Source organism: Bemisia tabaci, chromosome 10, assembly GCF_918797505.1.
Source record: "Bemisia tabaci chromosome 10, PGI_BMITA_v3".
In the NCBI taxonomy this organism is placed as follows: Eukaryota; Metazoa; Arthropoda; class Insecta; order Hemiptera; family Aleyrodidae; genus Bemisia; species Bemisia tabaci.
Window position 1 is genome coordinate 11,043,345 of NC_092802.1, and position 16,571 is coordinate 11,059,915.

At 39.3% G+C, this 16,571-nt stretch overlaps 1 protein-coding gene across 2 annotated transcripts in view; it reads right to left on the reverse strand.

The window, feature by feature from the left end:
- The window catches only part of toy (paired box 6 protein twin of eyeless), a 112,650-nt gene that overhangs the window by 87,969 nt on the left and 8,110 nt on the right, over positions 1-16,571 (reverse strand). For both annotated transcript variants that reach the window (XM_072305079.1, XM_072305078.1), the window contains exon 2: positions 8,572-8,695. In XM_072305079.1, coding sequence (XP_072161180.1) covers positions 8,572-8,584 — 13 coding nt within the window. In that variant the 5' untranslated portion in view covers positions 8,585-8,695. The remainder of the gene's footprint in view (positions 1-8,571; positions 8,696-16,571) is intronic.

Here is a 16,571-nt window from a genome sequence, read left to right on the forward strand (position 1 = left end):
TTTTCTCACTCGTGTACGCTCGATATTACGTTTTAATTTGAATTCGTCGAGCGTTGTCAAATTTTTTAGGGAGGAGCGAATCTCATTGGTCTCGCTGGATCGATGATTGTAAGTTTGGAAGGGCCAAATCGGCCAAAAAAAGAATTTGCAGGCGTCTGAAATTTGATGAATTTCGAGTTTTAGTGGAAACTATTGAGTGAACTGAACTCGAGGATACCCTTCGTTCATGAATTGAACAATAATTGAAGAAGATATGACAGAATGATCTAATCTACTAAAATACATGTGTTTAAATGAGAAATGCTGCCACATGACGTCTCTAGGCGGGGCATTTCCTCACTTTTAAATCTATTTTTATACTTTTTCCCATATTAGAAAAAAATTATAATAAATACTGTAAGATCAGCTCTTTAAGCACTGTCAGATGAAGCACACTGGAAAAAAAAAACATTGGATCTAGAGTCCAGACTCTTAAAAACATCGACAAGAAAAAGTACTCTTGATTCAATCAGAATCTAGCTTAAATCAAGAACCAAGCCTCTTAATTTAAGCGGATTTCGTTTTGATTCAAGCAATAATCCGATTAAATCAAGAGTATTTTTTCTTGTCAATGTTTTCAAGAGTCCGGACTCTAGATCCAATATGTTTTTTTCCAGTGCAAAATAAAATTTGCATGCAAATTCTCCATTTTTCCTAAAACATCTCCACGCCCCTGTAAAAATTCTTGTCACCGCTCTATTTGTACTACATTTTACAATTTGGAACTATAAATTCTAGCCCGGCTTGAAAACAACGTATGTGCCATTAGTTTCCCTATGCACATAAGTATTTGTCGAGAAGAGCCAGAATTTATAGTTCCAAATTTCAAAATGCAGTCCATTTAACTTTACCCGATGCAATTTCTCGGATTTTCGGGGCTGGACCTCCAAAATACATGCTTTCCATGCTCGATTTGTCAAAGCTGCGTGCTCCAGCGTTCCAATAATTGCCACTTGGACGGATTTCCTACATACCTCGCAACCGCCCCTCGTGCCGGGTCCTCGCCGCACCGCGGGAAAAAATAACCACCCCCACACGGAACCCCGGCCGGCGCCGCCGCTCAAGTAGCCTCGGATGCCGCGAAATCGGCGGGTGGAAAATTCAAATCGAGTTACGCGCTGCACCCTCCGCGTTACAAGCCCCTGTCGTACCTGAATTCTTCGCCTCTCCGGGGGTATCTCTATGTCTACGTGAGCCACGAGTAACATGGATTTATATGAGAAACAAGTCTCATAAGGATATAGAAATCTACCCTTTTATGGATCGTTCCTCGCCTTGACGGAAAAATGAGCGGTTGTTATGGACGGAGGGAATGCGGATCGTTATGTCGTCTCTGCGTGTTGGGGTGAAAATTTCTGCTGGTATGGTAGATATGGAGGGATGGTGAGACATTTAGTGGTGCCATTTCCTTCTGTTAAGGTGATTCGATGGACGCCATATTTTTTTCAGAACGGCATGCACGGAGAAAAAAAGTTTGGTCATATAAACCAAATGTACGGTGTTCAATATCGGCCACTTGGTTAGTATGCCCGATCTTTTTTTTTTTTTTTTTCAGTGTGCAATATGTCACATAGATTAGTTTCATTTTTTTAGATTCTTGTCATTTTCATTGAATTTCGAGATCTTATTTTTGTTTTCACGAGACTAAATAATTCACCTACTCAATTCGACAAACAAATTCAACGTAATAAAGGCAGGGATTTTTTTGGAGAAGAAATATCGTAGTCGATACTAATATCGAAACTGCACTCGAATGCGATTTTTTTCCTAAGAAAAAAAAACCCAGCCTTTATAACGTTGAATTTAAAAACCATCAGGACCGAAGATTAAAAAATAAGTTTTACCAAAATATGAATTGCCTGATAAAGTGACATTATTAAAACTTTCAACCAAAAACATTGCAGGACCGAAGATTAAAAAGTTAGTTTTACCAATACGTTGAATTTTTTTGTCGAATTTGGAACGTGAATAATTCTTTAGCCTCGCTCAATAATTTCAATTTTTTGCTTTTCTACAATCACCAGGGACTTGCAAACTGCCGGCGATTTCGAACGGCCTCCGACACAAAGGAAAATTTCAAAAAAGAGTCGACGAATGTCAACCCATCGACGCGATTGAGAATTTCAGCTCCAGCTTCCGTGAGAGCGCAGGCATTCATCAGCCTTATTAATTTCTTCTCATCTTTCACATCCCCTCCCTCCCTCACTCCGTCCCGGGGTGGATGATGATCGACCGGGGATTTCATCGACTGGGACCGTGTAAAACGTCCGATGACTTAATAAGCTCAACCTGCCCGCCAGCAGAGTTGCCGAAGCTGAGAAAAAAAAACGTGCGCTCGAATTACATGCTACGTTACGCTTGTCTCATCGAAATTTCACGGAGGAATTGAACCATACGACGCGTCAAGAAAAGGCGGATACTAGTAAATTAGCCATGATTGCGATATAACATCGGGATGATGCCTCTTTTAGTCCGTAAGGCGTTATGAAGAGTCTGTTCATTTGTTGTCAGCAAAATACCTGATGGGTCTGTTCTGCTGCGATAGCGAAGAGCACCGTGATTTTTAAATTTGCTAAATCGAGATTCTATCAAAATTCGTCTAATCTCTTTTGGGTGATATCACTAAAACGCTTAAATAGCCCAATTCGTCCTCTTTCGTCGTTTTCCGCATGAAAGAACGTAACTAAATTTCAATGTCACCAAATTGCCCCTCGCAGTTGCAGTTTTATCAGGAAAATTTTGAGTATTACTGAATGAAAATTTCCTCGATTTTTCCTCTGATCTTGTACAAAAATCGGATACATTTGGGAGAAAAATTGCTGAGGCACACCTTCGTAAAAAATTGGACATGAGTCAATTCTGCAGCTGTTTACAGCCTCGTGTAATTTCATTAAATATTTCACAGAAATTTCCAATCTTTGATTTCTTTCTTACGTTTCGTGCCACCCTGCATTCTACTCATGTGGTTAGCCATATTTTCACCGTTAGTCTATAGCAACCACCGGTATAAACCCACAAGATTACTCAATTTTCTTTTAGTCTTGTTTGTCTAAAGTTTTGTCCAAATCAATATTGATAATGGCCAAGAACACTCTATACATTTAATTTTTATCCAATAAATCGGATGCTTTTACACCCCGACGAGGCATCCTGGCACAGCCGATGACGAGAATGTCGGCCGGGCTGATCAGTGTATTAAACGCAACCGCATCGGGAATATTAGATATAGATAAGCTATAGATATACTTATTAATAAACGAAATAAAATACGAAACCGACTGCGACTCGTCGCTCCAGCTCGGGCCGCGGCCGGCTCGGGGGGTGGTGGGTGGGGGTGGGGGGGGGGATCCAAATCCTCCGATAGTCCAGATACGCGGCTTGTTTGAAATGTCATATCGAGGGTTTAAGAAAAAAAGAACAACTGTACATACCCCGGTGCCACGTCCACTGCGCCTGACATCCACCGTTGCCAAATTAACGCCTAATTATTGATTTAAATAAATCCTTGTATTTTTCCCATCTACATAAAGTTTGAAATACTAAATTATATTATTTATTTTGGCTTGTAGCTCCATTTTTTAAAATCAATTAAAGTTATGTCTATATAGCTTAGCGAGCCACATTTGGCACGCCTATATTAACGCCTAAAATTATTTTCCAAAAATATCAAAAGGGAGCTCCAAAACGTAGGTTTTTGAAAATGGTGGCTAGAATTCTGACATTTTTCCACTGAAACATGCTCCCATAGATCCAGGTGATACGTACAAAATGACGAAATAAACGTGACAACTTGGTGTCGTTTTTGACATTAAATATGTGCAGACCTAATTTTTGCAGTCACGGCATTTTTTTTCGAAAAAGGGCGATCGCCATGCCTAGAGGGCATGAATGTAGGGGAGGAGAGTCTTTTTACCTTGACACACATTTTTGTTCGACAAGGTATCGATTTCATGGAGTTATGCAGGCAGTTACGATGCTTTCTCACATGCAGATTTTGGTGGAGTAATTCGATAGTCACGAAGACAATGTCTGAATTCTAAAAATTACTCAGTACATTAATTCGCCTGGAGGGCTATCCTTTAAAACAGGGGAAAGGAAGCACTCAATGGCATAAGGTGGTGCGACGTTCCAGTACTCTTCAAAAACGTAGATTCAATGCAAATTTGGGAATCTTAAGCACCTGCACGGGCTGTACAAGTATTACGTAAGCTCCTTAAGGAGGGAGAAAGTGGAAGCTTTCCTTGTGGTTTCCTATGGGGGGGGGGGGGTTGAGGGTCAACTCGGTCTTGCGTAAAGCTTCTACTTAAAATACATGGGCGGATCCGAACACTTTGAACGAAAGGGGGGGGGGGGGGCCAGGGGCCACTAGAGAAAATTTTCGAATTTTGAATCTAATATGCAGTTTGGGTCAATTTCGTCGTGTACATTATCGCTTTCCCTTCTTCTTCCCTCTGTTCCCTCCTTTCTCTTTTTCTTCCTTTTTTTCGGGCGAATGGAAAGAAAGTACACTCCCTACGCCGTCTCCCTCCTCAGATTGCACCTATGTTAAAAAATTAATTTTATTCTCCAATTTTCACATCTTTCAGCTTTCTCTATTACTTCCTGAAAAAGTAAGGGAGATGACAGGCTTGTCTTACATAACTCAAAAATTCCAATGAAGCTTACATGAATACCTTTCATTTTAACGCAACCTTCATGAACATTTTGGAAAATTCCAATGTAGTTTACATGAAAACTTCGCAAAATCAATTTAGCTTACATGAAAACTCTGGGTAATTTCAACGTAGTTTTTATGAAGATTTTGAAAAATCCCAATGTAGTTTTCATGAAAACTTGGGAACATTATAATTTAGCTTTCATGAAAATTTAGAAAGTTGCAATGTAGTTTTCTGGTATATTTTAAAGACTTCTAGTGCAGTCTTCATGAGAAGTTTGCAAGATTCCAGTGTGGTTTTCATGAAAATTTAAGAAAATTGCAGCTTATTTTCCCGGTAAATTTTGGAAAATTCCCATCATTTCCACCGGTCTTGTGGACGAATCTCCACTCCCTGATGGATAATTTCCAGGTGTGGCATCACCGTTTTCACCTCGGTCGCGTCTCGGGTCCCGAGACTGAGATCCCCCCCCCCGCCTGTCCAGGTCCTCGTCCTTCTCCGTCACTCTTCCCTTTAACCGAACCACCATCCCGCCCAAGAACCACCTAACTCCACCCGGAACCAACCGGGGCTCCAGCGATTCTAACCAGCCTCTCCCTCGCGTCTTAATAAGTTTTCCATGTTCGCTTGTCTCCGTTCCTCGCTCTTTGTTTCGCTGCCTGATTATTTTTTAAGAGGCTTGCGCGACTCTTTTTCGGTGACACAACTGCATGCTCGCTCCGAGCCAAAACCACCCAACCTCCTATTAAAACCTCACTCCGATACGTCGTTTTTGACGAGGCGCGGGTGACACCCGCACCGGTTTCCCCGGGCTGAAGAGTGATTATCTCGCATTTTACAACGCGTCTGACAAATCTCGAATTAATTTCCAGCTCCGGAGCCTTACTCCATTGTCGTCGTCGAGGGGGTGGGAGGGGGGCTTTACTCCAAATTAGGGCCGGCACGCGGGAAAAGTAATCGCGGAGAAATAATCTTGATTATTAATTTTTTTTCTTTTCCGATGAATGATCGTCGATGGCCCGATCCTCGGGTCCGAGAGCTAATCCGGCGGACGGGCCTTTGATCAAGTGTCTGCGTCGGACGACCCCGCTGCGCCGCGAAGATCGGCCGAGTCGGATTAGAGTTGTCATAATAGTGAAGCGGCCGTCGCGACGCGGTGAAGGGTTCGCGCGACGCCGTGTTGATGGAGTCGGTCGCGAAAGTTTGACGGACGTTTGGCGTGAGCCGAAAAAGCTCATCGTCGTCGATCTACTTGATCATGTTACACGTGGATAGGGAGAGTATGGACACTGGGTCTTATTCTGCCGTGCTAAAAGGAAGAACGCCGTATGAACATTCGAGAGTTGCCAAATTTCCCTCGATAAAACGTGTATTTTCGACCACATTCATGCGTATTTTTCTTTGAAGTTTTTAGATGTTTTAGATAAAATTGCGTACAAAATTGTCTGGAAATTTTGGAAAATGATATTCGCAATTTTCCCAGTAAATTCGGTTTTTATCAAAGGAAATGTGGCAACGCCTGAAGGTTCATACGGCGTTCTTCCATAGCACGGCAGTATCGAGACCTCTGGAATACAAAAAATGACGGCGGCCCTGTGGAGTTGGATAGAGAGGGGTTGTTGCCACACTATGACGTTTATTACCTACTCTACCGTGCTAAGGAATGCTTAGAAAGGCCTCTTAGAATGCAAATGTGGGGTCCCTAAAATACTTATTGTCTCTGAGTGGCCGGAAGCTTGCTAACTTGTAAAGATCACCATTCTACCGTGCCAAGAAAAAACGCCGCATGAGCCTTCAGACATTGCCATATTTCCTTCAAAAAACCCCGAATTTGCTGAGAAAATTATGAATACTTTTCCTCAAGTCTTTCGGTAAATTTTTTTCACAATATCTAATTTAAAATATCTGAAAATTTCAATGAAAATATGCATAGCTTTCCTCAAAAATACATATTTTATTCGGGGAAATTTGACAACTCTAAAATGTTCGTACGGCGTTTTTCCTCAGCACGGCAGCATTGCTCAATGATGAATCAAGCAATTTGGCAACACTCGGAGTACTTCATTTAAATCCATTAAATATATCTATTCTGGGTGAGATGTACTGCCTCACCGAGAATCGATCATTTAACGTAGATTTAAATGGTTAAAAAACAGTATTGCCAACTTGCATGAATCGACTGCCATTGCTAATGAGAGGACGCGCGAAATGGGTTTGGAGGTTAAGTGCACTCACGTTGAGATATCCTCCTGATCCCATGAATGTAACTCGGGTGACACACACACACACAGGGCGAAAAAAACAAACAAAATCGAGGAAAGAGAAAACAATCTGAGTGTAAGCAGGGACCAAAAAAGGAAACAAGTCCTGGTTTCAAAACTTGATGAATTTTAATGATCGGATCTCGAATGGCGTCTGACCCGCACGAACGCCTTTTGCTGAGATTTTAAGCTAAATGGACGCCCGAAGAACGTATGCATTCTCGCTACCGATTATCGTAACACGTGGAGGAAGAAAACCGAAGAAAATACATCGGGATTTTGCAGAACCAGACGAAGATCAGAATTATCCTCGTTAAAAGGAAGTTAAACCAGGGATACTGGCTGCAGGTGCTTAGTCACAAAGCCATTAAACAAGAGAAAAAAAAGAGAGAAAAAAACCAGGGATAGACTAACCGTGAGCACCGAATGATTCCTCATTTCCTTCAATAAGAGAAGTATCACTGATCACTATCATTTATTTTGGGGATATCATTGGAAAAAGTGAATGTAACTCCACACGTAAGGAGATTTTGTGTCTCGTATATTCGTATTTGACCATAAATTGGACTTCATTATGCAATTGGGATGTATAAATTCTGCCTCAGTTTAAAAGCCACGCATGTGCCATTGTTTTCCTATACACGTAAGTGTTTGTACGGCTGAGCCAGAAATTATAATTCCTAGTTGCAAAATAGAGTCCAAGTATGATGCAGGTTTTAACCCCACAAATTGTGTTTGCTTCCAGCCCAACGTCAAAATAAGGAATAATCGAGTGGTGTCAAAAAATGTATTAGCATTATTCAGCTCATTCTGTGAAGCACGAATTCGATAACATTTTTAAAAGAAAAAACTAGAATTTTTCAAAATTTGCTTTGATGATTGGTTCTGATGCATCAAATGAGTAAACGACATACGATGGATCGAGCTAATGGAAGCGGTTGGACCTGGAATTTTTGACTAAGACTACAAATTTTGATGTTTATTTCGTCAAATTTCAAATCAGAGGTGTTTCTGGAAGAAAAATTACGCGAAAACAAATTTAACCACTATTAAAGCCTCAACGTTTCGTACAAACGGACTGATAAGCCTCTAAAGTCTCCACATTTAGTCCGACTTCGCCTATTGACTCGTTTCAGTGTGCAACGCACAGTGGATCTAGTCAACTAGAAAGGTTTGACATGAAATTTTCAACCAAAACAGCAAATTCTGATGTTTATCCCGCCACATTTTAAATTTCAAGGGGTGCTTTTAGCAGAAAATTTTAAGCGAAAACCAACGTAACCGTTTTCAGAACCTCAAAGTTTTGTAGAAACAGAGTTATAACCGTTTAAAGTTTCCAAAGTTTGTCCGACCTCGCCCATTAACTCGGTCCATTGTGCTACACTGAAAAAAGTAACTTGGATCAAGCATGATAATTCTTGAATTTGCCGCCAAGAACTTTCTTTATCTTGCTTTAAGCTGACTTTTTCTTGATTCAAGAAAAATATGGGTTAAGCAAAAAAGTAACTTATATTAACCAGCAAAATTCTTGATTCAAGAAGAAATACTTCTTGGCGGCAAATTTAAGATTCTTTTTTTTCCAGTGTACGGATGAATCACATGAAATATTTACATACCTTTGTGGGGCATTTTCCAGAAGGCGTCCACGGAGGGGGCGTGACCCACCCCCACGCCTGGTGCCAGCAACGTTTTGCCGATCTGGTTTTTGCCCCCCGCCAACTCCCGGACACCTCAAAACGTCTGCCGACAAAACAAAAGAAAACAGATAATCGGTTAAACAGATCTTATCGGGTTAACAAGTCATTAAGTACACTCATAGACAATTTTTACAACAAAACACATAAGTTTATGTCAGAAAACTCCGGCTAAACACATCATGATCCATAGTTTAAATGGTCGCTGAGCAACTGTGCGGACGGTGACAAGTTTTCGCGATCCCTCAGAAGACTTAAACGCAAGGTTAGAAAAGTGTACTAAATTTTGATCGCCATGCTAAGGATATATCGACGGTGAAACTACCAAACCACGTATCTCGTTTGCGGTGTTTAAAAATCTCCGCTCACATTTTATTTTTTTGAAGTAGACCAAATCAATATCATTCCTTGAAATTTTCACAGAATTTTCTCCGCACGAAGAGGAAAAATCACGGAAATTTTCAAGACTGGACGTTAAGTAGCTTTTCATTTAAAAAATAAAGTATGACAGGAAGTCTGCGACGTCGCAAACCGAGATACGTGGTTTGGTAGTTTCACCGTCGATATGTCGTATGAAAACGGAAGTTGTCAAAGTTCCCTCGGTGAAATATGTATTTTTGAGCACAGGTATGATGCCTCTCCTTGAAATTTCCAGATTTTTTGGACTAAAATGAAATAAAACTACGTTGAATGTAAGGAGAAACTGATTTTTTCCAATGGGAAATTTAGCTACGTCGGAATGTTCATATGGCGTTCTAACTTAGCATGGCAGTACATAAAATCAACAGGGCTCACTTTACACAAGGAGAGGTAAAAATTATGCATTATCAACATGCCATAAAAATTGAGAATCGTTTGTTTCGTAATCAAATATCACTTGTATCCTAAGGTCAAAAAGTAAAGGACTGAACCTTAAATTTTGGAAGAATAGACATTTAACGTATCTATCGAGTTTAAAACGGTTATATTTTATGTCTGTGGTAAGAATACAATCATAAGCCCTGGAATGGAACGGTGTAACATTTCCTTCCATGCAACGCAAATTTTATGGGGAACTTGCAAATATTTTTCCTCCAATTCCTCAGGGAATTTGATTCGCCACTCGTTCTAAAGTATCGGATTATTGAAAAGGAAAAGGTGTTTTCAATTTATTGGATCAGGCGTTTTTGTGCTCTCGGCATGAATCGGGTCAGGAATGAGGTCCAGCCAGAGATCAACGAGATTTTCCTGTAGCCTCACCAGATTAGAAAACCAATTCATCGTTGAATCGTTTTCTTGCCCAGTAGGTTGAGGCGCATAACTAACAATAATAAGATCAATCGACTCGAGTAGATGTTCACATCAGTGACGTAGCGTGCTTTGCGATATATCGATTGATCTACCATTTGAGCCTATGAAAAAGAATCGATAGATAGGGTGTTCCCAGCGAACACCTTGATAAATCGATTCTTTACTATAGCTTCAAATGGGGAAATATCGATAATCGACCATTCACGCCAAACCACTGGTACGCATTATACTATTGGAGATATACTTCAAATGCATTAAACAAATCCTTATTTTTACGATGAAGTAAACAAACACCTGTGTTAAATTTCAGGCATTTTTAGGCTCTATTAATTATAAAATAATAATTTGGGGATTCAAAACACTTCGATGGAGTTTAAATTTTTGAAATCGATTCCACTGGGGAAAAAAAAAACATTGGATCTAGAGTCCAGACTCTTAAAAACATCGACAAGAAAAAGTACACTTGATTCAATCAGAATCTAGCTGAAATGAAGAATCAAGCCTCTTAATTTAAGCGGATTTCGTTTTGATTCAAGCAAAAATCTGATTGAATCAAGAGTATTTTTTCTTGTCAATGTTTTCAAGAGCCTGGACTCTAGATTCAATGTGTTTTTTTCCAGTGTAGCGAAATAATTTTTGCGTAAAACTAGACGAAATTAAACTTGCGTTCCGACAACAATGTTCACTGAAGCCGGGGACCCAAACAGCGATGACTAATGCAATTAGTCAAGAAAAGATCATTAAAAGATTCATTAAAAACAGATCAAAAGCCTCAATTGTCACCGAACAGGCGGAGAGAAAACACAGAAACCCCGAGCTGGTGAAGAAGACATAGTCCGCTGCCCTCCAACCCCTTCCAGGGGACGAGAAGGGGGTTCATTTCGTCGAGGGAGGGGGTTGTCTTTGCCTTCTTTACATTTTTGTCCCCGGCTGGCTTCGTTAAGCACCGCTATGCGAGGCCCTCGAGAACGGGTTGTTAACTAAATGAAGTCGCGGCGTTTTCCCCCCAATCATACGCGCTTATTTCAGGCATTTCCTCTTTGAATGCTCGGGACTCAACACGGTTTAGTTTTATTCCTTATGTTCCCTGTCATCCCAACCCTCTCCCCCCCCCTTCTCTCATCCCCACTTGTCCTTACACTCGTATTCGACCTGTTAAGAAATGAAACGGGAAAATGTCCTCCATGCCGTGATGTTTGTTCTTGGCGTAATGAGGGACGGAGGGTTTAATGCACGTATTAGATCGGGAGGGTGGAAATATGAGAAAAAACGATGGCCGAGATAGATTTTTTTTTCTTTTTTTTACATGCGCGTAGGTCGTCATTTGAGGAACTCCAATGCCATCTGAAATGCTTCCCTGATAATGTGATAGAGAGGCCAATTTTCAAGTCAACAACGCATTATAATGTCAAGTTGAGCCGAGTTTTTTTTCCATTTTTGGGATACAAAGGGCCTGATTGCAAAACAATTTTTTTTTTCATTTCTAAGATGGAAACTTTTGTTTCTAAATTTTAATTGTAATAAACTATCCGAGGTCTATTTGCTTATTCCTATCCAAAGAAAGTCAAGTTTGCTAAATTGGCTTGTTTTTGTTTTTTCCTCCTTTCCTTCTAATCTTATTCCCTTTTCCGAAATTCAAAAAGACCAAATTAATTCGGAGAGAGGATACCAACTGTACGGTTGGTTTCATCCTAGATTTATCCTATCACTAGAAAAAGTATTTTGGACCCAGACTCAAAAAACTTGACCAAAACAGACCAAAAAATGCTTTCGATTCAATCAGATTTTTGCTTGAATTAAAATTACGGCTTGGCTCTCGATTCAAGCAAAAATCTGACTGAATCAAGAGTGAAATTTTTTGTCAAATTTTCCAAAATTCTGAACTCTGGATCCAAGAGATTTTTTTCCAGTAATCGGTCGAATCAACAAAGAGCGGAACCAGCTGCATAAAGAGTGTTGACAAATTTCTTCGAAGCAACACTAAAGATATACTGTTATGTCCCTTGTATCCCGAACATAACTATTTTCCTCTCTGTTGAATCATCGATCCATTTTTTTTCAGTGAAAATACAGTCACAAAAATGTATCAAACTTATTTGTGGTCCCTACCACGCATACACTGGGAAAAAAAACACATTGGATCTAGAGTCCAGACTCTTAAAAACATCGACAAGAAAAAATACTCTTGATTCAATCCGAATCTAGCTTAAATCAAGAACCAAACCTCCTAATTTGAGCGGATTTCCTTTTGATCTAAGCAAAAATCTGATTGAATCAAGAATATCTTTTCTTGTCAATGTTTTCAAGTGTCTGGACTCTAGATCCAATGTGTTTTTTTTTTTTTCCAGTGTACCAAGGGGTAAAAGCACGCTTCGTGCTTACGTCACGAGAAACCTGGCGAAAAAGTGGTAGCCCTCTGACCGCCAAACAGTCGAATTAAAAACACAGCGCAGAAAATCGGGGATTTCGGGCGCTTGGGGATTAAGAGGGGTGCACTCGGGTGGAGAATGGCGGGCGGTGCAATCGCTGGAGCCTTAAGTGGGGCTATGGGTCTCGAGGGACATTTCGGCTTGGCGCAACCCTCCACAATGATGAAGTCTCCTAGGTCGCTCCATTTTCTACCCACTGGAGCAGGGTGGCTGAGGTTTTACTCGGTTGGGTTTTAAATGCTCCTGTTCCGATAAATTACTCAAAGGCCGCCGACCGTTGCCAGCTTTCGTAGTTTTTCTCACGAAAAAACGTAACTACATTTCAATGTTGCCAGATTTTTCTGCGCAAATTGCATCTTTACCAGTAAAATTTTAGGAATTTTTGACTGAAAATTTCACTGATTTTTCCACCGATCTGATGCAATCACCACACAAATTTTCGACGAAAATTATTCAGGTTTAATCTAGTAAAAAATTTAATTCTTTTAGTCCACTTTGCAACCTTGGACTCAAGTTACGTTCCTCCGTGCGGGAAATGACGATTTAACGGATTTGCTAAACCTTCATACAAGCACTCCTTCTCAAAAGAAAGAAAAAGCGTTTATAATGCCTTCTTAGGCTCAGATATAGGCCAAAAATTGTATGTGCTCGAAAAATGTCTTTGACTAACAAAATATAACAAAAATATCTAATTACAATGACTCCCATGGACTTCGGGGGAATCACACTATAGGTTATCGAATGTTACCTAATTTGCTGCGATTGTTTTATTTATTTATTTATTTTTTTAACGGAGATTCAAACAACATTAAAACATGAAAATTTGTACGTTTCTTCTCAAAAAGTGCATATTTAAAAGTTTTAAATTTCATTCTGTAAAAAAATAATAAATAATTAAAACAGAAAAGATCATTATGCAACACGAAATAGAGTTGCATATATTCCAGTTTAACCTGTCCCATTGAGATTCTATTTAATTTTCAGAGGTGCATATTGCAATAAATTACATTATGAACCTAAAATTTGATTTTTTTTTTGCTTTAAAAAAAAGTTAAAAGCTCAAAGATATGGTAAGTTTTAGCTGAGGAGTACTAGTTTCCTGCGGGGCGATTATTGAAACTGATAGACAAAGCGATAGACAAAGATGACATAGGGGGTATAAAGCAATTCTATTGGTTGAAATGGGTGGCTCTCATCGACTAAGGGGGAAAATGATAGACTAACTGTCGGGTTTCTCGTGGGTTTCGGTTACTTAGTCGATAACCTACCTCCTTTGTCCATTGCAACAACCCGTTTCCACCAATAGGATCCCTCTAAATCCCTTTTGTCGTCTTTGTCTATCGCTTTATCTATCAGTTTCAATAATCGGTCCGCTGATTAGCTTGTTGCAATTTGCCGTTTTGGACGGGTGTCTCCGCATTTAAACGATGCGAAATCGATTCACCGTATGGATTTTATTTTTTTCAAAAATACATTCAGGCAATTTCTGCATAAAATGTTGCTCATCTTGCATGTAAATACGGGAATATTCAGCAAAGTCTTCAGGCAAAAACACCCAACGGTTTCCCAGAAACAGAACATTTTTTGTGAAAAATCTGCGTATTTGCATTGTTACGTTTTTCTGATTAGGAAACGACAAAGATCATGTTTACCTGCTGATAACCTTGCCGTTAGTTACTTTTTATCTCGTTTTTAATGGCGCATTAAAAACAGAATAAAAATACTACCAAGTTATACTATTGAATATTTTCAGGCAAAAACGGAAATATTATTCAACATTAAAAAAAATTGCTTGATACTTTCAACGTTATTTCTGTTCTTCACATTTTTTCAGAAATGTGTTCTGGAAACTTTGTAATTTACTATCTTAGAATGTACTCTTTTGAAAAATGACAAGATAGCAATAATTTTGAAACACCGTAATCTAGATTGTGTTCTCCTGTCTTTATTGTCACTATTCCTCTTGTGCATGATAAATTTAATCAAGAAAAAATTTATCGAGAATGGTTCGATAATGATGCATCCCGGTAAAATGTTAAGGAATTCCTTGTTTGGTTGGTTCCAATTTTGGAATTCAGGAAAAGCTACGATGGACACAAGATATAACTAAACTGTAATAGTAATTCACATTATTAAAATGTTGACAGCAATATTGCGGCAATATTCTGCTGATGTCCACTTCAGCATTAATAATAGATTTTAATTTAACAAGAATTTCATTTGAACTTTTAACGAGACAAATCGCTTCTGGTCGTTTTATTTCTAGGGCTAACAAATATCACAAACTGTAAACTTAAGTCTCAGGCGTATTCCATCTGTCTTGGCACTAGAATTTCTTTAACGACATAATCACTACTCCGTTTCTAAGAATCGCTTTTGATCTTGTATCATGACTACCTAGTTTGGTCCGTCTCTGAATGGAAGAGCCAATTACGTTGGTAAGAATTCTACGCTTCATGGGTATACTGACGAGAAACGCTGTCCATTCAAAGAGGTAAAATTTTGTCGTAAATCGATCAGGATTTTGCTTTTCTTTGAAGAATGCTTAAAAATTTCTGAAGTGCCAGCAACACCTTATAAAGTTTTAAATGTAGTAAAGTCGCTACGAAAAATTAAGGATTTACGTTAATTTTTATATCATGCTTAAGAGAGAATGAAAAAGAAGGATACATAATAGAGACGCACAGGCACTTCTTATCGATACTTCCCTAATTGAAGCTATGGCGAGGAATCGATCAATGAGGTGTTCGTTGCGAACACCCTGTTTATCGATCCTTTTCCATAGGTTTCAATAGCAGATCAATCGATACATCGCAAAGCACGCTACGCAACTAGCGCTCCTTGATTAATACGAGTAATATCTATCTATAAGATGTGAACTTGTTACAGGTAAAAAAACCCCTAGAGGAGTCACATCGGTAAAATCGAAGCTGTTCTAGTATGAGGTTTGTGCACTTATAGGTTATGCAAGTTGAAGTACTATGGTAGCATTACGGTTCAATTTGGACATTCAAAATTTGAAAAATTGTTAGAAAGTGCGTGTTAGGGCGGGAAAAATGTGGGGCGAATTTTACGTTTAAAAAATTTTGAAATACAACTGGTATTAAAATTTTGTTAAAATAGTAAAAAGCGCGTATATTTATGCAAAAAAATAAACCACAAAGAATTCTACGAAAAGGACTAAATTTGTATGTTATACATGCTTGATGAAACTTGCGAAAAAGAAGTGATAAAAAATGCGTAAAAGCGCAAGGCGGCATGTTTACAAATAAGAAAAACAAGAAGAATTTCCTAACTGAACATGTTAACAGCTTTATCTGAATTTTCTCTTTAAAATGTACGGGTATTTTAACTCCTCTTTTGTAAATAGGGGAGTCTTCATTAAAAAAATAAAAAAAATAAAAAAAAATAAAATAAATAAATCCAAGAAAGCTTGCCCATAAACGATACGCAACCCTTCATCATTTTCTTAAACTCCTCATGTTCAACCCATTTCCAACCACTTTGAAGGGCGGTTTAGATGAACTTCGAAAACAATATAGAAATTAATCATAACTACACTTTTCTATTTGTTTATTCCTTTCAAGCCTGAAGAAGGAAAAAAACCACTCCTGTTCGTCTCTGGTTACCATCCCCATAGTCTGATCTTTTTCATACCGCGGTCCAGAGTGATTTTTGTCGAGCCGACAAATTAGCAAACCCATTATTCCTGGTAAAGAGAAACCGAAAAGGTTTCGCTGTCCTCCAAAAAAGGCCCACCGTTTGAGGAAAGAGACGAAACACTCGCGGTGAGCTGTCCTCTGGTCGAGATGGGTGGGCCCCCCCATCATCCAGGTCCGTTGGATCCATTTCGGATTAGTCAAAAACCAGGTATCCGAGGCCTAGAGAACGGCATCTATTCTGATCTTGCCATAACCGCGGCGTTTAGCCCAAAATATTGTCTCTTAATTTTGTTCAGCGAAACGTGGTAGGGAAAGAGTTAACAGCCTTATTAAAGAACAATTCTGCCTTGCAAGGAGGAACGCCGCATGAGTTTTAAGACATTGCCTTTTCGTTGACAAATCACGCACGGATACAAATAGGACAACCGGCGATTGGTTATGATGACTTTCCTATTTTTCCTTGAGAATTTTCGGGAGAATTTATTGATCATCCTCTTCCGATTTCTCAGAGGATTTTGCTTCTAATTTGATCGGAATTGGC